The sequence below is a fragment of the Lycium ferocissimum genome, chromosome 9 (assembly GCF_029784015.1).
Source record: "Lycium ferocissimum isolate CSIRO_LF1 chromosome 9, AGI_CSIRO_Lferr_CH_V1, whole genome shotgun sequence".
Lineage (NCBI taxonomy): Eukaryota > Viridiplantae > Streptophyta > Magnoliopsida > Solanales > Solanaceae > Lycium > Lycium ferocissimum.
In genome coordinates, this window is record NC_081350.1 from 38,717,109 (window position 1) to 38,739,783 (window position 22,675).

General features: G+C 33.3%; 3 protein-coding genes and 1 non-coding gene across 5 annotated transcripts; 3 read left to right on the top strand and 1 right to left on the bottom strand.

Annotated features, from left to right (window-relative positions):
- The first annotated feature begins 734 nt into the window (after positions 1-734).
- LOC132030666 (small ribosomal subunit protein bS6c) lies at positions 735-4,853 on the top strand. The gene is made up of 2 exons (XM_059420387.1): positions 735-1,175; positions 4,401-4,853. Exons 1-2 carry the CDS (start codon positions 816-818, stop codon positions 4,638-4,640), a joined length of 600 nt encoding a protein of 199 aa, XP_059276370.1. The 5' UTR covers positions 735-815; the 3' UTR covers positions 4,641-4,853.
- A 5,434-nt stretch (positions 4,854-10,287) lies between these two features.
- Positions 10,288-12,830, top strand: LOC132030661 (probable E3 ubiquitin-protein ligase RHA4A). Of its 2 annotated transcripts, none has more exons than XM_059420380.1 (3): positions 10,288-10,968; positions 11,105-11,187; positions 12,172-12,830. In XM_059420380.1, exons 1-3 carry the CDS (start codon positions 10,699-10,701, stop codon positions 12,563-12,565), a joined length of 747 nt encoding a protein of 248 aa, XP_059276363.1. In that variant the 5' UTR covers positions 10,288-10,698; the 3' UTR covers positions 12,566-12,830. The 2 variants fall into 2 exon arrangements, with proteins under 2 accessions (XP_059276363.1, XP_059276364.1); XM_059420381.1 differs by having other exon boundaries at positions 10,307-10,914.
- LOC132032217 (U6 spliceosomal RNA) lies at positions 12,564-12,666 on the top strand. Its single transcript, XR_009408367.1, has one exon. It is a non-coding gene; the product is annotated as a U6 spliceosomal RNA (small nuclear RNA).
- A 652-nt stretch (positions 12,831-13,482) lies between the features above and the next one.
- On the bottom strand, positions 13,483-21,517 carry LOC132030662 (cellulose synthase-like protein G3). The gene is made up of 6 exons (XM_059420382.1): positions 20,868-21,517; positions 16,462-16,614; positions 16,103-16,228; positions 15,467-15,910; positions 14,410-14,757; positions 13,483-14,056 (listed from the first exon to the last, which is right to left on the bottom strand). The coding sequence occupies exons 1-6, from the start codon at positions 21,471-21,473 to the stop codon at positions 13,502-13,504; spliced, it is 2,232 nt and encodes a 743-aa protein (XP_059276365.1). The 5' UTR covers positions 21,474-21,517; the 3' UTR covers positions 13,483-13,501.
- Between the last annotated feature and the right edge of the window lie 1,158 nt (positions 21,518-22,675).

Below are 22,675 nucleotides of genomic sequence, written 5' to 3' on the forward strand. Positions count from 1 at the left end.
GTCGATTCATTATAAAAGTTGAAGGCGACTGAACACATGATTATGTTTGGGATAGCAGTTTGAAATCTAGATTCAACAAACGAACTTATGACATAATTTGAAACCGTACATGCAAGCATTGCAACTTGATTTAACACATACGATATTGTACACTCTTTGCGTCATACCATATTATCAATTCTTATCTTTTCGAAAAAGAAGTTAACATTTTAGGAATTTCAGAAAAATTAAACGTTAACTCACAACACCCTGTTCATTAATACACTAAATTCTTCATTCCTCTTTTGCTTACTTCAACCTCCCTACCATTAAAAAAACCACGGGCTTGTACAATGAACTGAGGGACAAATGATTTGATTCTTTACTCATTGATAACTTTTGATTTTGACAAAATATATTTAACTTTTAATTAATTAATATATAAACTTTTAGTCCCTTTATGTACAAAATTTGTTATATTTGGAATATTTTTAAAATTATATCGCAATCAAACACGGAAATTGAAATAACAAAATAATCTTAATATTAACACATGAAAAATTAAGTTGTGGAACAATTAATAATTATGCCAAATTTGTGAATATTCAGAAGTAAAAACATTAAAAGATAAAATATATTTGTTTAAATATTACAAAGCTCAAAATTAAAATATACTAATAATAATTTAGGTACTAAAAATGATATTAATCAATAACTTAGATTTTGTACTAGTAAGAAAGCAAAGTAGCATTTACAAGTCTTGTGGGGTAGTTAAGAGGAAAGCCAATACATTTCACTTTGTACAGTTCTATTATCCACTTTATCTCTCAACAACAATGGCTTCTTTTTCTTCATCATCTTCATCAATACTCCCATCTTTGACCTCCACACTCTCTTCATCTAAACCTTCAATACCCTTCAACTTCAGTCCTTTCACTAAAACTTCTAAAAGGGTCACCAATTCTGTCCAAATCTTGAAAGCCCAAACACTAGAATTTTCAGGTTCTTTCTTCGAAGGTGGTTTCGGAGAAAACAATGATGAGCCACCAACTACACCTTGGTCTGGTATTTCTGCTGTTGAAGATAAAGAGGAACCACAGTGTCCACCTGGTTTGCGCCCTTATGAAACTATGGCTGTTTTAAGACCAGATATGTCTGAAGATGAAAGACTTGCTCTTACCCAAAAATACGAAGAGGTATATCAATTAAGGATTATGTACTTTTTTTTAAAAGAATTAACCTAAAATAGCCAAGGGACATATAATACTCCCTCCGTTCCAATTTATGTGAACCCATTTGACTACTTTTAAACTTGTGATGTTAAATGAATCACATATATTTTGTGTGGCTATAAATCATTGCATAATGGTAAATTATTTCCAAATATAGAAAGTGGTCATTTTTTTTGGCATGGATTAAGAAGGAAATAGTTTCACATAAATTGAAACGGCGGGAGTATATGTTTAAACCATTTATATATATGTAGAGGCGGAGCCAGGATTTGAAGTTTATGAGTTAAGATTCTAGCTCTTTTAAGTTACCGAGTTCTAAATTAGTAATAATTTGTACATATTAAATGGATTTCTTAAGATAAATACAGAGTTTGAACCAGAGTTACTGGTCTCTGGCTCCGGCCCTTTATATATGAATACCGGTTTATAATTAATGTATACCGGCTCGGTAAAGTAAACATTGAATTCGACCGGCTGTTTGTGTAAATATCTATCTTTTTTATGTTTATGTATGTCCCTTTCTTTAAGAAGAATTAACCTAAATAGCTGACAGATATGTAACAACTACAACATACCCAGTATATTCCTACAAGTGGGGTCTGGGGAGGGTAGAAGTGTTGCTGATGGATATATAATACATGTATAATCCGTGTATAGTATATGTATAACTGTGTATAATTAGTGTATAATATATGTATACTTGATAAGAAAAGTAAACATTGGAGCCAGCCGACTGTTTGGGTAAAGATCCCCTCTTTTTGATTTGTTTTGATAATTGTTGGTACCCATGTGGAAATTGATATATCTGTGAGGAGCTTTTGCTTGTTAACTTGCAAGCTAAGCTCAATTTGATAGATTTTGAGTTTGTATTTGCTGATTCTACTGTTTGAGCATGAGAGTTGAAGTTCGGAGTTCTAAAAATTTCTTCTTTTGAAGCTAATACTCCATCGGTCCCAATTATATGCATATGTATTTTTTTATTTGTTTTGATAATTCTTATACCTATTGGAAATTGATATATCTCTAAGGAGATTTTGCTTGTTAACTTGCAAGCCTAAGCTGAAGTTGGTGGATTTTGAGTGTGCAGTTGCTGATTTTACTATTTGAGCATTAGAGTTGAAGTTGAGAGTTCTAAAATTGATCTTTTGAGTGTAATATTCTATTTGTTCCCAATTTGTTTGGCGCTTTTTTCTTATTTAGAGTCAATTTGACTAACTTTTTGAGATAAATTGAACTATAGACTAATTCATTTTGTATAAGTAAAATTTAGATAGTTGAAAACTGTACGAGAAGTATTATAAGTTTATATAAGTTGCAGTTTCTCTTTGTATCCAAATGTTGAAAGAATAAATTTTTAATATGTTTGTCTAAGTTCATGAATAAGAAGTGAAAGCCACACATTAGGACTGAGGGAGTAAGTATGTTATCAGATTAAGCTGCATAATTTGTTATTTGAACTTTTCAGCTGATTCCAGTGTGAACTGAGAAATGAAGATAATTATGGTCATTTAAAATTGGGAGATGGCTAGGAAAACTGAAAAAGTAACTACTATTCGGTTTGATCATGATGAAAATATCTTCCATTCCTGTCTCTTGGCTACAAAATCTTTTTTCATTGTTGTTGTTAAGAGGTGGAAGTATGAAAGCAAAAGAAGTTTCGAGCTTGCATTGATTATTTAAGCACAAGATTGTTAGGGAATATACTTCCTTTTCCTTTGTATACTTGTTAGAATACCATTCTTTGGAAAATCTGAGCTTTCGACCTGATAACAGTCTCAGAATTTGGGTGCATAATTCGGCATTAAGCTATAATTTAAGCTGACATGGACATGATCTAAGTAAAATTCATTGTTGTTGTTAAGAGGTGGAAGTATGAAAGCAAAAGAAGTTTCGAGCTTGCATTGATTATTTAAGCACAAGATTGTTAGGGAATATACTTCCTTTTCCTTTGTATACTTGTTAGAATACCATTCTTTGGAAAATCTGAGCTTTCGACCTGATAACAGTCTCAGAATTTGGGTGCATAATTCGGCATTAAGCGATAATTTAAGCTGACATGGACATGATCTAAGTAAAAATAGTGCTATTTCTCAGTGTCTCTGACAATTTTCATTCTTTTTTTTCCATTTGTTTCTCGAGTCCAAAAGCCTTGATCTGATGGCTATAGCACTTATCATTCTTCCTTGTGAACAGTAATAATAATTGCATTTTGGTTGCCCATCTCAGTTTTGATGTTATAGTCGACGTCTATTAGAAAAATAGGCATGTGCAAAGCTTCAGAGAACAATGATAAAATTACTTAAAGTTGATGATATCTGTCATCTTTCACATTCAAATGATTGGGGAAACTTCCATTTCTTCATTAGAAAAAAAAAATTTGGGGAAACTTTCATTTTGTTAAACTGCAAACCTGTTTTTCACCTGTGAACTCAGAGCAACTTTTAGTTTGCTTTGGTTTTTGCTCCCATTTCTATCTAACTAGAACTAGAATATAGTCCCTTTCGTGATTAATTCTCAACCAGGTTCAATGTCTTCCTGCTGCTCACTTTCATGCCCTTCCTGAGCCATTAACTAGTCATACTAAAAGAAAGGTTGACCATTTTGCACTGTCAAATATGTATTAATAAGTGGGAAGTAGCAGGTGCCCCGTGGAATTAGTCTAGGTGCACGCAAGCTGGTTGGGGAACCATGGTTATCCAAAAAAAAAAAAAAGTGAAGTGACAGGCTCCTAAGTCTGAACTTTTTTAACTTGAGAAATCTGTACTGTTCCTATTGCTTGGACATTGCCTGAAGCTAGAATTAACATGTATGTTGTTATTGAAGCGTTAATGCTTCCGTTGAAGACATAATTAACTAAATAATAGTGTGCTCTCTTTAACAGCTTAAGCTTTTAGTAGAGATAGTGACCCACTTCAACAACTTAAGCTTTTAAAATTACCACATGCTTGGCTCATAAAAAGGAATAAAGCACACACGTGAGAGGGCGTATTGAAGTGTATGGCCCTCTTATCTAAAATCTTACATTATAGACTTATTGAAACTATGTTATGGAGTTAACAGTTCTAATATAGTCTCGCATCAATCTCAGTTGCACACGGTACTGGCTATTTGATGATGCAAGTTTTAATCTTTAGACTTATAAGTGTTTTGTAAGTTGTCCATCCTTTTGTTTTTCTCTCTCTTGGGCAGTTGCTGGTTGCTGGTGGTGGTATGTATGTGGAGGTCTTCAACCGGGGGGTTATTCCGCTTGCATACAGCATTAGAAGAAAAAATAAAGCTGGAGAGACAAATACATACTTGGATGGGATTTACCTCTTGTTCACTTATTTTACTAAACCTGAATCCATTGCAGCCCTTGAGGCAACACTGATAGCTGATGATGATGTTATCCGATCGTCCACTTTCAAGATCAGGAAAAGGAAATACTAGTTTAATTTTGTATTCGTTTAGCTGTAAAAGACGATAACAGGAGGAGGCAGGTTTTCCTCATCGCGCCTCTCGGATGTTGAAGTATTACAGTCTTTTTCAAAGTACAGCAGTATCAATTTGTAATATTTTTATATTACTGAAAGTTGCGATTACATTCTGCTTTAGTATCCTCCAATTTTTACTTAAATATAATAGTAGTAGCATTATTGAGCACTTGGTAGTCCCTGCATAAAGATGCTCCTTAATTTTTACTTTTCTAATCTTTTTGGTTGTCAAGTCAGATTACCATTTCTCTTAATTATAGAATTTTTAACATGAGAAGGTGGACTAATGTAACTCAAAGTATGTCCTTGTGGTCAATGAAGTAGGTTGAGAACCATAAGTTTTCAGGTTCAAATCCTAACGGAGGCAATAAGGTTGGGTGATTTCTTTCCCATGTTTTCAAGCCGTAGTGGATAGAGTTATTCGGTATTTGTACTGGCGGGAGTTAGCAGGTATCTCGGATAATCAATCAAGGTGCTTGCAAGTTGGCCCAGATATCACAATGATACAAAAGAGGAGGTGGACTAATGTAGTCTACTCTCCTCTTTCTCATTCCCTCTCCCCTGGCAACTGATCTCATAGTTCATGATTTCTCCTTTGCCCTCTTTAGAGTTTTGGTTTGGCACCACACAGGCAGCTGATACCTTCCCAGTTTTTTCATCAGGTAACCTATCAATTCAATACACTGTCAGCAGCATTTTGTCTGTAAAAGTTCATTAATGAATCAATATCTCCTTTACTTGAACACGGATTTTGACTTCTCCTCTGGAGGACCGGTGTAGCTCGCTTCGCTTATCGCCTTCGTCTTTCACCAGGACTTAATTAATACTTCATCAATATCGTTAATTAAGTTTGGTGGTTGGTAGGGGGATTTTGTATGTTGGACAGTTTTTGGACTTTGTTAACTGTTGGTCCTGAAGGAAGTTGAGAAACAATATTTTCTTTTTGTTGCTTCCAAAAGCAGGGCTGACCAATTTTGTGGGTTGTGATTTAGACATGATTTGGTTCAAATTTTTGCGTTGATTGCTAGAAGGCAACTGTGTTGGCTTCCACCAGAACATCTGTCATAAAATAGTCATTTTATGTTGATTGCTAAGGATTTTTCCAATGTCAGATTACTTTATACTAGTAGATGAGTTTAGATTTTTTTCATTTATTTTGCTTTATGGGAAATCTTGAGAATCTGATATAATGGTGTAGTTTGAGGATGACCTCAGTTCCCACTTTAAGAGAGGGAAATGAATAGAATCTTCTCCATCCCACAAATAATAAACAAAAGTTTATTCCAAGAAAATGTCCACATGAAGTGAAACTGCATCTTGTAAAGTTGTTGGAAAAGGATAAGTTATAAATTAAAAACTAGTAAATGAGACATAAAGAAAGAGCAAGTAGGTTACATCCAAGGGTGTTAGCTTAACTGTCAATAAAGTAAGATGAAAATCATGAGAAATTAGATATCCACCGATTTTTTTCTCGATTGTCTAAGCCTTGGTGGATAGAGTATCATTTTCTGTCTGCCTGAGCCTTGATGAATAAAGTTATATGATACTTCCGCGGAGAAATAGGGGCAGAGCTAGAGGAGCAATGAAAGTGTGCGGAGCCTCCCACTTGTTTGGGTACCAACTGGTTAACCTGCAGCAAAAAGATCAAATCCACCCTACTTGACTCAAGCCGAGGTGTTCTAGTTCTTAAGATTTGGAAATCCTAGTGCACATTGCACCTGCTAGAAAGAACAGTTGAACTTCCATTGGCTCGGGTTTAGCCTTACTGACTTTAACGGGGGTTCTTCTTAAATATTAATTATTAATAAATTTTAGACTGATGCAATGCTTGAATAGATAGGAAGAGATTGACCCTCAACAAACCTCTCCGAAGGCAAACTACACATACATGCAAGGAATAATCCAGATGTGCACAAGTTGTGATGAACTCACTTTGTGATAATCTAGAGAGAGAGAGAGATGATTAACCCCCCTTCGTAAAAATCCTACCTCCACCATTGCGGGAAGTAGCACGTATTAAGTGAAACTTGTGAGAAGATAGCAAATACTCTATAAAATAATCGAGATGTGCACAAGTTAATTTGGATAGCATGATATCAAGGAAAAAGAAAAGCTAGTAGGTTTAGTGAAGATATTTCTTAACAATAATTTGCTAATCTGAATTAGTTAATGTAAGTGATCACCCCATCATCAACGGCTAGTGCTCACTACCAGGAAACAAGATCTTGCAGTAATGCCTGTCCTTGTCTTCATATACATACAGGTCTCTTTAACAATTGGTAAACTTGTCTTCATATGTAAAGTTGAATAACTTTATGAGCACATGATTCAATTGAGCCTAATTTCTTTTATCCTTTGACTGACTTAAAGGTCAATCTCTTTAGACTGCTAGCTTTTCTTTTGAATTATATATAGTATTATTCGGATCAATTTGCATGCATCTAAACTGTTTTATCAGTATCTGTTATCTCCTACTAGCGGTACCGAATAATCCTATAAAGATCGAAAGAAATAACAAAATGTTTTTTCATCTCTAGAATAAAAACCCGCTTTCCCTTAGTTTTCATCGCTTCGACGGCTAGTCATGAGCTAGACCATGGGAAATATTAGCCTGTGTACCTTAAAAAGATATTTGATTCATTCTCTTCTTGGCTCAAAAAATGTAAATAAGATTTATTTTCTAGAAACTTTACTTAAGTGAGCTTAGAGAAGCATAGTTGATCTGAAGTGACCCAAAAAAGAGTATTGTGATAGATTGATAGTCAACGTAAAAGTAGTTTATCTATGATAAATATTCTTAATCGACATGAATAGAGCAAAAATTGTACACAGTGTATTTTATTTGGAATTAAAGCGTAGTTAATTGATTCACTTTTTTGAGAATATCCCTTGCTTTGGTGGATGGATAGTGCAAATATGATATGACATCTGAGAGTTTATGGATGGACGCTTTTATGGTATCAAGTATCAACCAGTGATAGGGGCATATGAATAGATGCATGTTGTAGGGGCCACTAGTACTATATTGCTAGGTATTTTTCCAGATAAGAAAAAAGCTCATTTATGTGCAATACTTTGAGTGTAGTATGTGGACGAACCACTCATTGTGGATGTCAAACAGAATAAATTCCCAATGTTTAAAATATGTAAAGAAATTATCACTAATGAATAATGATTTTTTTTCTGTCTTAAGTTAAAAATTATTCGGTAGCTGTGCTAATAGTAGGAGATAAGTATCAAATGAAATAGTCGAGATATGCTTATACAGAGGCGGACCCACGTGCACTCTCATCCTTCGGAAAAAATTATGTATATACATGTGTATATACCTTGAGAAATTAGTATATATTTAATTGTGCACTCTAACAAACGAAAGTGTCTTTGGGGCGGTTGCAACTGTTGCTTCCCTTACATGTCACCTGGATCGAACCCGAATGTCACTTTTAATTATTTTTTTGAGCATATTTTTAAGAAAACAATAAGCGTTAAATGAGCTCGCAAATTAGTATATCTTTAATTGTGCACTCTAACAAACGAAAGTATCTTTGAGGCACGTTGGTTGCAACTGCTGCTTCCCTTACATGTCACCCGGATCGAACCCGAATGCCACTTTTAATTATTTTTTTGAGTCTATTTTTAGGAAAACAATAAGCTTAAATGAGCTCGCCTAGATTCGAACTCTACATCGTTACCACATGCGCAACCTTAGCCATTGAGCTATCTCTTTCATTTGCTTCACTGTGTTAAATTTTATTTATTACACATATTTGACCTATATACTTGTATTTTCGCCACTGCTACGCTATTAATGATCGGTCAAACACGATATTATCCCTCAGTCGTCATTAAAAATTTTGTTGGCGTTTATGTTAAGATAATAGTGCCTCCGCCGTCTTAAAATCACGATCCGCCTCTGATGCTTAAGTTGCATGGTAACCAACAATTATTATAAAAAAATATAAAAAAAATAAAAAAACAGAAAAGAGAAAGTACCCCCTAATTGTGCAGAGCACAAAATACTTTTTCTAACTTTATATCAGAAAATCATACTATGTTTCTTTACTAAGGGTGTGTTTGGTATTAAGGAAAATGTTTTCTTGAAAGTAAGTGATTTTTATTTATTTTCTAGTGCTCGATAAGTAAACAGAAAATATTATTTCAAAAGGTTATATATAATCTAGGCAAACACTATATGAGTGGTGTGGGAGTAGGGGTGTGGGGTGGTGCATGTTGAAGAGCAGGAAAAGACAATAGTGTGGATTGTGGAATCACTTATGGAATAGGGAAGTCATATATTTTTAGAAACTTTTCAAGGTAAGGGTAAGGTCTGCGTGTACTCTACACCGGGTTGTTGTTGTTGTTTTCCTTGACAAACTATTTTCCAAAAATTTATCAACCCAACATGGAAAATTGATAAACATTTTTCTCCGTATCAAACATACCCTAAATTCTAGGGTGACTTATCTTCCAGCCACAATGAGATCTTGAAATGTTAAGCAAAAATAGAGATTGAGATATTTCTGGTGAAGTTAGGTTTCAAAAAAATGGCCCCAATAAACTGTTGTTGCTTTATTGGTTTTCATTACATGAAAAGGTGGTAATAACTAAAGGTAAGTCAGGCTTATCTGATCAGTGCTCACCACCTTAATGACTTTCTTTTGAAGTTGATGGATCGTCAAGTGCTCACCACCTTAATGACTATCTTCTGAAGTTGATTGATCATCAAACCTGGAAATCATAATACATAAACTTGTTTGTATGGGAGTCTTGTCAAAAGTGAGAAAGAAAGATATTTGTATATACTTTAGGGAAAAGGGTAAAAAATCTCTCTTTTCTGTACTAGATATATCTGAAGTTTAGGCTTCATTCTACTTAAGAACTACTCCTACTATCTATATCCTTGTCGTTAGTAAATCGTCTCATGTTTGTCCTTGATCCTAACATAGTTCCAACCATTAAGTATAAATTTTGACGTGTGGAATCCACCTAATCCTTGCTTGAACTCTTTTAAGTAAAGATCAACAAATATGAGACAATTGACTAACACCAAAAATACCTCTTCTTATGCGACTATGCTTAAGGGAAAATGGTCAAAAGTACCTCTTGTCTATACTATATATATCTTAATTTTACGTTCCTTAATACTTAGGAACTATCTATACCCTTATTGTTAGAAAATTATCTCGTATTTGTTCTTGATCCTAATAAAGTTCCAATCTGAATTATAACAGAGGTAAGTAGAGGTAAATCTAGACCTTTCTCCCGGAATATCTTGATATGTGGAATCCACCAAATCTACCCTGGAACTCCGTTAAAGTCAAGATCAGCAAATACGAGACGATTGGCTAACCGCGAGTATGAATTGCCCCAAAATATAAGGGACGGTAAAATTAAAATATATAGTACAGTAGAGGAGTAAACTATGACATATTCCCTATATACTAGTGTATACGAAAACTGTCGAAGGGTGTGTGCCGGATCCTCCAAATATAGTACTTTTTTGGAGGATCCGACACTGTACGGTAACATTTTTTAGGAGTCCGAGCAATACTAGGTTTTCAGATGCTATTTATTAGAGATGTGACAAAGTTTATCATTATCATTATTTATCTGTTCCCAATGGGAGAACTATGATTGAATACTATGCTAAAAAGATGTAGATGAGAAGAGAGTGGGATGAGGGACCTGGAGTTGGGGCCTTTTCTTTTTTCTTTTTATATGTTTAAAATCTCAGTGGCAGGTTATGAGCATATCACATAAGTGAAAAAGTGTAAATAAAGTAATCATACAATGTTGATCACTTAATTGATCCCAAAAGCACTTCACATTTTCAAATCTCAATTAAAATCCCAAATAAACATGCCTTTTTTCACCTTTTGCATTTTATTCTCATACAAATTTTTTATCCTGGTTTGTATATAAAAGCTAAGGTTTCTGTATATATTAGCTTATAACTTGTAATCTTTTTTCCATTAAACCTTTTAACAAAACTGAGTTTCAAGAGTTTATTATCAATGGGGATCCCTGAAGTTCCTAGCCCACCTGATCATTTGTATCCTCAAGCACTTCAACTTAAACTTTATCAAGCTTTCATCTTCTCAATCCCAATACTATTTTCTATAATCTTGTTTCTGTTGTTTTACTTGTTTTATCTCAAAAGACGGGCTTCTATTGGTTCTAATTCCACTGTTGCAACACCTCCAAGAAGTTCAAATCAAGCTATTATTCATGTTAGTCTCTTCTTCAGTTCTTTTTTGGCTCGGGCTCTTCAAAAATGTCGACGGGTGCGTGTCGGTGCAGCGTCATTTTTGGAGAGTCTGAGTAACATAGTTTGAGTTTCATAATTTTTTTCAAGAACCATAGTTTACAAACTTAAAAATTAAGTCTTTCTAGTTCTTTAATAGTTTTCATGTTTTGCAGGGTGAAGTAGATGTAAAGGGGATGCTCAACAACAAGCTTCCAGTAATACTATTTGATGAAGATTCAATGACGAGGGATTCACAGTAAGTTAAACTTAATTCTTATTTGTGTCATTGGTCAAATCATGATTTCTTCTTCCGACTTCTGAGGTGGTCCATCAAGTCCTCTAGCCTAGGGTAATCAAAATAAGGCAGGATTCTCTCGTCTCGTGTTTCCCTTTTTTTGTTTTTGTTTTTTGAGAGAGATGTAGTCCTTCTTTTGTTTCTTTTCTTTTTGGATTCATAAATAATGCAATTCCACCCGATTCCTTCCAGTTACGGTAACTGAGTTACCTATGGATTGAGCCCGCTAGTTATTTCATAATAATCACGAAAATCAAGTCCTATGTCTCACAAGGATGCACCACAGGTTCTTTACTTTTTGGCCTTGATTGATGTTGCATATCGCCCTAGAAACTAAGAAGCTATCAAAATTAGTTCCAAGAAAGCGGTCAGGGTGTAACTAGAACTTCATCTCAATCTTGATATTGTTGGAATTAGTCTCGAAGAAGCGATTGCTAGCGAAATATATGTGAAAAAAGCAGAACTAATTATGCCAATTTGCCTATGTCAAAAACTAGTCTAACTTACTGAAAATTTGTTGCATTATCTCCATTAATCCTCTGTTAGAAGCCATCCATAAAAAGATTTAGCAGGTTTACTTCAAGAATTCTGTCATACTTAGATGGTTAGTTGAAGTAGCTTTTCATCCTTTAAGATTTTTGACGAGTCCTTTAAACTTTGAATCCAATTCATATACTATTAGTTAAAGCTACCAAAAGTTGTAGAAAAAAGGTGCCTAGATTCTGAAAATTATCTTAGGCTGTCTGGTTAAAAGATTTTATTTCTCTGAAGTTAGTACTGAAATGAGCACTTCAAATTCTAAGGATGACTTCAAGACTATATTTTCATTCTATACTATAATTGGAATAGATAGTATTCATATATAGCCGACCCCAACTGATTTGTGACTGAGGCATAGTTGTTGTATTGTCATTCAAGTACTAACATTATCACAAAATCTCACAGGTGTTGTGTTTGTTTGGGAGAATTTGAGATCAAAGAAGAGCTGCACCAGCTACCTTCTTGTAAGCACATTTTCCATGTGGAATGTATACGCCATTGGCTCCGTTCAAATTTCTCTTGTCCGCTCTGTAGACGCCACGTCATTATTACCAACAAAAATCCGCAACCAGCTTCTAATAACAACCCTACGAATATCAGCGAAGGGGAAAGGGAACAACACGATAGAACGGTTATCAATAATATTAGCAGAGAAGAGCACGAGCAGCATGTGGTGATAATAGAAGAATTGTCTAGTGCTAGTAGTTCATCCTCTAGCACTGTTGATAATACTGAGAGGCATTATTCTTCACATGTAGAAGCTCTTGTAATTAGTATTGATAAGACCCCTGATACATGAATTTTAGGTATTTTCTCGGATAAAATTGGAACGATATAGAGAGGATTTATGTGACCCCTACACAATGATGACACACAAATCGAGAAATGGTCCAAATTTTCCTTAGGAAAAAAAAAGGAATTTGAGGGACTGCTTAATTTTGCTGCATTTGTGGAATTGTATATATAGAACGGGGAGTTTATGATACCTATACACAGCAGTATCTGATTATTAGATGGAACTTTGCAAGATCGTGATTTTAATTTACTTCTCATTTAAAAGAATGGATATTATAGTTTTATTTATAGATAGAGCTTAGAATGACATTATGAGCCCGTTTGGATTGGCTTATAAGTTGCTTATACGCTGTTTTCAGCTTTTTTGAGTGTTTGGTTGGCGGGGGCAAAAAGTCGTTTTATCTTTAAAATAAAATGTTTCAAAAAAAAAATAATTAGTTGTTTAACTTATTTATCTAAAGAACTTATAAGTGAAAACGATACAAAAGCAAAAAAATAAGTTGAAATTTCTACCCCAACTTATTTTTTTTTTTAGCTTATAAGCTGCTTAAAATAAGCCCATCCAAACAGGCTCTATATATGCCGATCTTTTTTAGCTTTGATATATGATAGTCAGTCTTTTTTTGAGCGGAAGAAAAAGAGTACTTGAAATTGAAGTTGCAAAACGTTAGAAATCATTTTTATGAAAGTCGAAGATTGGCGAGTAGAAGTTAAAGATTTGAAAGAAAAAAAAAGGCACTAAATCTCCAAAAATAGTAGACCTGATTTACATACACTAAAATCTAGAGAAATATAACAAACTGCACTCTATGAGATCTCCATGATCCTTTTATTTTTGAAATATCAACTAAATCTACTGTTGGATTCTTCAACTAAACCAAGTAATCAGACTACAAGAACAATAACCAAAAGTTTAAAAAAAAAAAAAAGTTCTTTGCTATTACACATTTCTTAGAAGAAAAGCAAATGCAATATAGAGACTACCAGCAAGAAATGTGGAGAGAATAGTGACCCTTGTAGGCATTCTTCCTTTATCACCTCTCAAAACCATTGCTTCATAAATTGGCAAACAATTTATCACTACAAAACCAGCAATAAACATTTGGATAAAGAGACCATCCAAACTTTGATCACCCTTGAAAATTTCTAATAGTGCTTTGAGGAATGCCACTAAATTGATAATTGATGTTGTTGCAAGTGTAACGAACATAGGCGAAACAACTCCAAACTCGAAAATCCCTTGATGGTACTTTTTACCTTGGTCACTATCAACTACTTTGCTTGTTAGGTTGAACCCTTGTGTAGATATGCCTAAGTGTTTAGTTAGATACTCAATAGTTCCAAATAGATAGGATGATAATCCCCTTATCATCCAAATTCTTTGGTCATTCCACCACCTTTTAAATGTCCCTTGAAAAGACATAAAAACCAAGCAATCTTGTCCATATGCTCCGAGGAACAAAAAAACGTACAAGAAAAACCAAGGGTTTGAAACCTGAAATCCGATAAGAAAATGATTTTAGATATATCTATAAGGAACTAAGGAGAGAAACTAATTTAAATAGCCGCCCTCCCCAAAAATAGCTAGCAGATGTATAGTATATTAGAGTATAATACATGTATATTGGCTAGCGAGTAGGGACAGTAAATGTTGTTGGCGGCCACATGTACAACTTCCCTATCATAATATCTAGACTAGTTAAAAATTATTATCTCACTATGTTTTTGCTTGCTATATTTTGTCAACAAATAGTTATTGATGAAAATGAATTGTTACATACCTTTGGAAAGATGGAGTACTATATTTTGTCAACAAATAGTTATTGATGAAAATGAATTGTTACATACCTTTGGAAAGATGGAAACCCCGTTGAGGAGAGTTAGTTGAGGGATGAAGGCATATAGAGTAATTGGTATTGACCAAATGGGCCAAAATGCATAGTGAGCATAACAATGGGCCATAACGAAGCCCATGGACTGAACACCAAAAGTTAATGGGCTATATTTTGAAAAAGCAACTTCAAGGAGGCCCACAGACCACCTCTTATTTTGGCTGACCACATCATAGAGAGAAATAGGTACATCTCCTAAAAATGCAGGCCTTTTAGGATTGCAAAACACAGATTTCCAACCTTCACATTGAAGTCTATAACCAGTGTAGTAATCTTCCACAAGTGATCCATACCTAAAGCCCATCTGCAAAGTTTTGAAATTGTTTGTGGCAAGGAGATTTATATAGGAAAAGTTACACATTTGCTAGTCAAATATACAAAAATAATATACACTATTGTGTATAACATATGCATATTTTTTGTATATTAATTTTAATATACAAAACAAATATACATTTGTCGGCGTTTATTTTGGTGGGCGACTATACAGTGTAGTTTTCCCATTTATATATGTGGAAAGCTCGAAAAGATTGCCAGAAAAAATTGTCGGTACATTTATGCTCCCCATTCACTGACTCATGCACATGTTGCTTGTAGTTCCAACAACTTTTTCGTGGCAACGAAATTCGCAAGTTCGAATCGATTGCCACAAAAAGTTGTTGGTTCAAATATACTCCACATTCACTAACTTATGCACTTGTTGCCTTTGATTCTAGCAACTTTTTCGTGGCAAAAAAATCTAATAATATGTATGGCAAGTTCGAACCGATTGCCATGAAAAAGTTGTTGGTGCAATTCTATCCCATATTCACTGGCTTATGCACTTGTTGCTTTCAGCTCTAACAACTTTCTCGTAGGAATTAGCTCGGACTTACCATATATATTAGATATCTTGGCAAGTTCGAATCAATTGCCACAAAAAAGTTGTTAGTTCAACTATACTCTACGTTTACTGACTTAAAATGTTACCAAGAATTTATCAAGGTTGGGGCAATATTCAGTATAAAGCTCACCTTGGAACCCCAATTACTTTCATCCTCATAGTTGCAACTTGCTACATAATGGGCTCGGTGTAAAAGTTCTTGGGCCTGGATGGGCTTATTCACAACATGATCCGGAAACAATTCTGGAACTTCGGGCTGCTCGAACGAAGATGGGCTCCCAAAAAAAGCCCGACGACGGAAAAAGCATCCAGTTCCAACATAATTGGGCCCACGAAGCCCATCCATACCCACTGGATTTGAATGAAACAGGCCTTTTATCTCACTACCATAAATATCTGCCTCGTTGAGCCCATGAAAACGTTGAGGAAACTGAACGTAGGCTAAAGTGGGCCATAATGTTTGGTCCAAGAAGTAACATAAAGCCCGTTGAGGTGTTGATGGATCATTAGAGTACATGTCACAATCCAGTGTCAAGATTATCGGTGCATTTGTCATAACTCCCGATACTCGAAGCTATCACAAGAAGAAATAAATCATAAGTAAGAAAGTAATTAATTCCATTATATTTTCATTTTTTCTTTTGAACCAAGAGAATATAAACTTTTTTCACACAAATAGATTACTCGAAAGCAATTACTACAGTATTAAGTTTATAATACGGAAACGATGATAATAACTTCTTGTATTTGATGAGATTTTACTTACCAAAGCATTGAGGGCACCTGCTTTAAAATAATGAGGGGAGCTCTTGCTTTTCTCTCTTGAAAGATAAATAAGATTTGGCATCCCATGACCCGTTGTGTCTTTGTCTTTGCCACTTTCTAATAAGACCTGCACCAATCATTTTGTTAAAAGAAAAAGTGTAACCTTAGCTGATAGTGGGGCAAATTTCATATCTTTAAGATGATAGTGGCGCCAAAACCTCAGCGAGGACACTGAGACTCTAAGGGAGTGTTTTAGTTAGGCTCAAAACGGATTATGTTACTAGTGAACTACATTGCTATAGTCTACCATTACATATGAGAAAGATATTTTTAGACAAATGGAATGTTGAAATGACAAACCTGAATAACGGAGGGATGATTATGACGAGTAAATCCAGCAGTCCAATATTTGCTAAAAGCTTGACGGTCTTCCTCGTTGTTAATATAATCATCATCCACTTTTCCCCTCTCAATCACATTTTCTATCCTTGTCTTCATGCTTTCGTACATCAACTGCACATATATTTATGTATGATCACGACTAGACATAATTTAAATATTTCAAAACTAAAATTATTTATGTGATTACCACTTTGGCAAGAAAATAAACTTATTTCCATTTCTTTGTTTAAAAATCATATCACGTAAATATAAACGAGAAAAAAATCCTTGTATATAAGTTGTTGAATCTCCTTTAACACAAGGGAGGATTCTAGTGTAATAGTTAAAAAAAAAAAATTACTTTTGGTTACTGATCCAAAATTCAGATGTGACATTCTAATATATTTTAAAAATCATATCACGTAAATATAAACGAAAAAAAAAATTCTCATATATAAGTTGAATCTCCTTTGACACAAGGGAGGATTCTAGTGTAATAGTAAAAAAAAGTTCAAAAATAAAAAATTGCTTTTGGTTGCTGATCCAAAATTCAGGTGTGACATTCTAATATATTTTAATATCGTAGTAGATATTAATGGCTGCGCCGCCAAATATTACCACTAGAATTTAAAATAATAAGTAGTCCCAATAAGAGCTGTAACAATATTATTGGCGATAGAATTTTTTGAGTCAACACATTATAACAAAACACGACATATGCAGCATATAATAGTTAGTTATTTGGCGACTTGTTGAATGAATAATGACAAGAAAAATATCTGGTTTATTGCCGTGGCTATAACGTCAGAAGGATTGAATTCAAAAACAAAATCAAAGAGAAATAGAATGAAATATATTCAGATAATAACGAAATCCCAAGCAAATTGTGCAAGTTGTTCATCCTACTGCTACACAAAATTAGCTAGTACTATTCTCCGTTGTTATTTACTTTACGAGAATGATTTTTCGTGATCAGTACTTCTAATGGAAATAGTAGTAAAAAAAATTATAAAGGTTTTATGTGCTGTTTATTGAGCTTTATGTGTTATGTTTTACTGACGTCCGGTAGACAAAAGCATATAACTAAGATGATATTTCCAATGGACCATATTTTCAAGGGTACCCCACAATGCTATTTAACATGTGTCCTGTTTTAATGTTTTATTGCAAGTATACCCGCTTCAAAATCAGAGGCGGATCTAGGATTTGAAGGCGGCGGGTCGATGTATTTTTTGATACGTCTTGTTAGGAACATATCACGAGATCGGAGTCATCTCTTTTTAGTTTATTCGAGTCAACTTAATAGGTTTTTTTTTTTTTTTAATTTGCAAATATGAAATTACATCTCAAAAATCGAGAAACGAACATAATTAAGATCCCATTAAACAAGGAATTGCACCCATTAACAACATGAGAATTAAAATCAACATTTTACTTAATAAAGGACTTGCATCTCTTATGTATTAAAAAATGAATTTGCAAAAAAATAAAAAACATCTTCAATAAACTCCAATCAAAATAAGAAAAATAATAAAAAAACTACACCCCACCCCAAAGTAAATTGAAATTAGATAAACTACAAGTTCTCAAAAATAAATCATAAATTTCATATTTTTCTAAATATTCTGAAATTTCCATCACAATTTAAGTAGAAATGATTTAAATTGAATTTAACAATTATAGAATAGCATAAATTTTTATAATACACTCCTCCGTCCATTTTTATTTGTCCATTAGACTAAAAATATATGTCCACTTTTACTTGTAAGTTATATAGTTTGAAAAATCAACATAATTTACTATTTTATACCTATTTCACCCTTATTATTAAGTATTCCAATTCATTTCTCATTTTATTTATTTGCTTATTAAGAGTGCCCCAAGTCATATATAGACAAGTAAACATGGACGGAGGGAATAAACAATAGAAATAATAATTAAAAAAAAATGTCTTGAGATGAATTTTTTATTAGCCAACTTAATAGGTTTTTTTTTTTTAATTTGCAAATATGAAATTAAATTTCCAAAATCAAACGAACATAAGAGCATTTAAACAATTTAAATACATTAACAATAGAATTAAAATCAAATTTTCACCAAGGACTTAATTTAAGTATATTAAAAAATTTTGCACAAGTAAAATAACATCTTCAATTTTATGTTCCAATCAAAATAAGAAAAATAATAAAAAAAATCTTCAATAGGTAAATACACCCCATAAGTAAATTGAAATTAGATAAACTACAAGTTCTCAAAAATAAATCATAAATTTCATATTTTTTCTAAGCAGATCTTATAAATTTCCATCACAAAAGTAGCAAAGTGATTTAAATTGAATTTAACAATTATAGAATAGCATAAATTTTTATAATACACTCCCTCCGTCCATTTTATTTGTCCATTAGACTAAAAATATATAGTCCACTTTTACTTGTAAGTTATATAGTTTGAAAAATCAAGACATAATTTACCATTTTATACCTATTTCACCCTTATTATTAAGTATTCCAATTCATTTCTCATTTTATTTATTGCTTATTAAGAGTGCCCCAAGTCATATATAGACAAGTAAACATGGACGGAGGGAGTAATAAACAATAGAAATAATAATTAAAAAAAAAATTGAATTTTGATCTCAATCCAAAATTCCATTGAGACCCAAGTTTTTCAATTTAAATACTCACAGATTTAGATTAAGAGAAATGCTTAATTTAAGGGATTTTGAAATTTTTATTTGTGTGTTCTCGCTAGAGATCACAGATAAAATAATAAAAAAGAGGAAAGGCAATATAAATAATAAAGATAAATAGAAAATTAGGAGAGCCGAAAAGGGAATTACTGGTACAAAGGAAGTAAAAAGCACAAAGAAAAACGGGAGTCGAAAAATGTTTAAGATAGATTCAAACTTGTGTCTACCAGCCGTGACACCTTTGTCTAATTTAATACTGGGGGTGGCGGGATCAAATAATTAACCTAATTTAAGCAAATTATAACATAAATATATAAAAAAATTATTAATTTAGGGGGTGCCATGCCACCCACCCCCAAATGGTGGATCCGCCCCTGGGAGGGAGTAATAAACAATAGAAATAATAATTAAAAAAAAAATTGAATTTTGATCTCAATCCAAAATTCCATTGAGACCCAAGTTTTTCAATTTAAATACTCACAGATTTAGATTAAGAGAAATGCTTAATTTAAGGGATTTTGAAATTTTTATTTGTGTGTTCGTAGAGATCACGGATAAAATAATAAAAAAGAGGAAAGGCAATATAAATAATAAAGATAAATAGAAAATTAGGAGGCCGAAAAGGGAATTCAGTACAAAGGAAGTAAAAAGCACAAAGAAAAACGGGAGTCGAAAAATGTTTAAGATAGATTCAAACTTGTGTATACCAAATGGTACACCTTTGTCTAATTTAATACTTTTGGGGGTGGCGGGATCAAATAATTAACCTAATTTAAGCAAATTATAACATAAATATATAAAAAAATTATTAATTTAGGGGGTGCCATGCCACCCACCCCAAATGGTGGATCCGCCCCTGTTCAAAATGACTTCAGACCTGCATTGTCTTAATATTTATATGATTAAAGTTTAGGTATTTTTTCTTAAAGTTCAGACAAAAAGACTGAAATTGCAACAAATTATTTCGAGCGGTAGACTAACAAATTTTTTGCATTATGCACATGACTTCGGCCCATCAATTATTGCTATAGACAACGAGTATAGTAAAATAATCATAAATAAACCAAGAATATGACGCTGTGATTGGGTAAAGATGGCAACAGTGGAGAGGCCTCTAATTTTATCATTATCTAAATCCCTATCTCTGAGGATATTAAATTGAAAACGTACATCGCACATGCAGCTTGCACAGATAACAGTGCCCATCTTGAATCATGAAATACAACACCCACATGCAGCTCTCCCCTCCCCCCAAAAAAAAAAAAAATTAAAAATAAATGTGTCGCATCCTCCATTTAAACAAAAATAAAAATGTGTAGCAAGAAATAATTCATTTTTGAAAGATTTGCCGGCAACATTTTTTTAGAGAGTCTGCTGAAGCAACATATGTGGTAGCCCTTGTGAAAGCTTACAAATTAAACTCTAACAAACTAAAGGAGGTGTACTTCATAAGAGTTTAACTTCTGTGCATTAACTAACATGTAACCATCTGATAATTATAATTTGGTAAGATTGAAAATCGACTAAATGATTTGTTATAACCAGTTAAACTACATTAATAATATTATAATATTTGTCCTTTTCGGCAAGAAATTACTTCACTTATATACGCATGACATAACCAGTTAGTATAAATTATTGAAACAGCTGAAAATAAACCTCAAGGAAAAAAAGAGCAAAAACGAAATATACATACCTTAATTTTCTGTGTCTCAGAATTTTCTATGTAATTAGAACTGAAATAAGCATCTGGACACCTTTCAATTATCTTATTCTCCCTACAAAATGGCAACCAATGGACAGCAAATTTTGCAGCTTCTATAAAAGCAAACAGTGTAAGCTCTGAACCACCATCATCCGATACATAAACCGAAATTTTCTCGATCGGGCAATAATCGTACGCCATGACCGATAACGCCGTGTTAACGACGTTTAATGGTGGCTCCTTATAAGGATCCGCCGTGCAAATAAATATGTCAAGTGCCGGAAAATTATCGTTACTAAATTTTTTTATTTTTTCGGGACATTCTTTACGTGTTAGTGGACACATACGAAAAGACTGAATCGTTGTCCACATGAAGGCTAGGATTAAGTCTGAAATTAAAATTAAAATTGATATGGAGAAAGAGATAATGGAATTAGTGGAGTTTAGGAGTTTGAGTGTGTGGTTATAGAAAAGAGCTAGGATGGCAAAAAGGTAAATAAGTGCAAATGCACGGTTGAGGATGAGTTGTAGAGGATTCACCTCGACAGAGTTAAGACCGCCGGTGGTGGTGGCAGTGGCGACGGCTGTGGTTTCCATTTCTGCCTAAAGTGTGTTACTATGGTGTGATATATGGTGGTGAGGAGCACTGCTATTTATAGCCAAGTAAGGCTCCACAATACTTTATAGTTGGTATTTTGGACAATACTTTAGTTGAAGTCTTAATAAATTAAAAAAAAATATTTGAAGTGGAAATTGAAGAAGAAAAAAAAAATGCTAATGAAAGTTGAAGTTATCTTACGTGGATAGTGTAAAATATGTTACATCAATTTAGCTACTCCCTCCCTTTAATTTTATATTATAATGTTGATTGGGTATATAGTTAAGAAAGAAAGAAGACATTTGACCCATACTAGAAGTGTTCATAGTAAATTTCTTTTGTCTTAAACGTGTCATGCTAATTTTTATAGCTATAAAAAACATGTCATCAACAGTAAAATAAAACATATTATTAATCTTTTAAATAGATAAATATGTCATTTTAAAAGAAAAAGATTAGAAAACGAACGTCATGTAAAATGGAAGTACTATTTAGCAAGTCTAAACTTTGATAGGTTGATTCGTTTAGAAAATAAATGAGATTCTCTGTATTGCTGTATGCTGGACCATACATATCTCGATAAGAACATCACAGTTTGTCACTATGTGTTAAGCAAAATGGAATGATTCAAGCCTATTTTTAAATTATTTAGGAAGTACACATCAAATGGTGATTGTCGAATTCATTTAATCATCCAGTTTTATTCAAATTAAACGTATTTCATAAATGGAGCATCTTAGGGTCTATATTATGTTCTGGAACAAAAATAACGAAACAAAAAAGGGTATGAACGAAAATAACCCAGAAAAAAAAAAGCCCTTCAAAATACGCTGTACTTGATTTTCAAATGCGTTAAAGCAATTAATAGCACGGACTTGTTAAGTCCTTTTCGCATGTATTTTCAAAAATTATTGTCAACGTCAATAATTTCAAATCGAAAAAAGCACTATTTTCAAGTTATTGGATTGTTTTTTTTTTCTTTCTTTCAAACGTACTATATTGGATTTTTTTTTTTTCTGTATTTCAAACAAAACTAACACCTTTTACCCAAAAAACAGATCCGAACGTTTACGTATCCTTGATGTATCGAGCCTACATTGTAGTACGCGAGAAAAAAATATCGGGTTCTATATAAAATGTTGACGTTTCGGTCTCGAAGCATGATTAATCTATGGCTAAAGTATGTAAAAAACACTAAGTT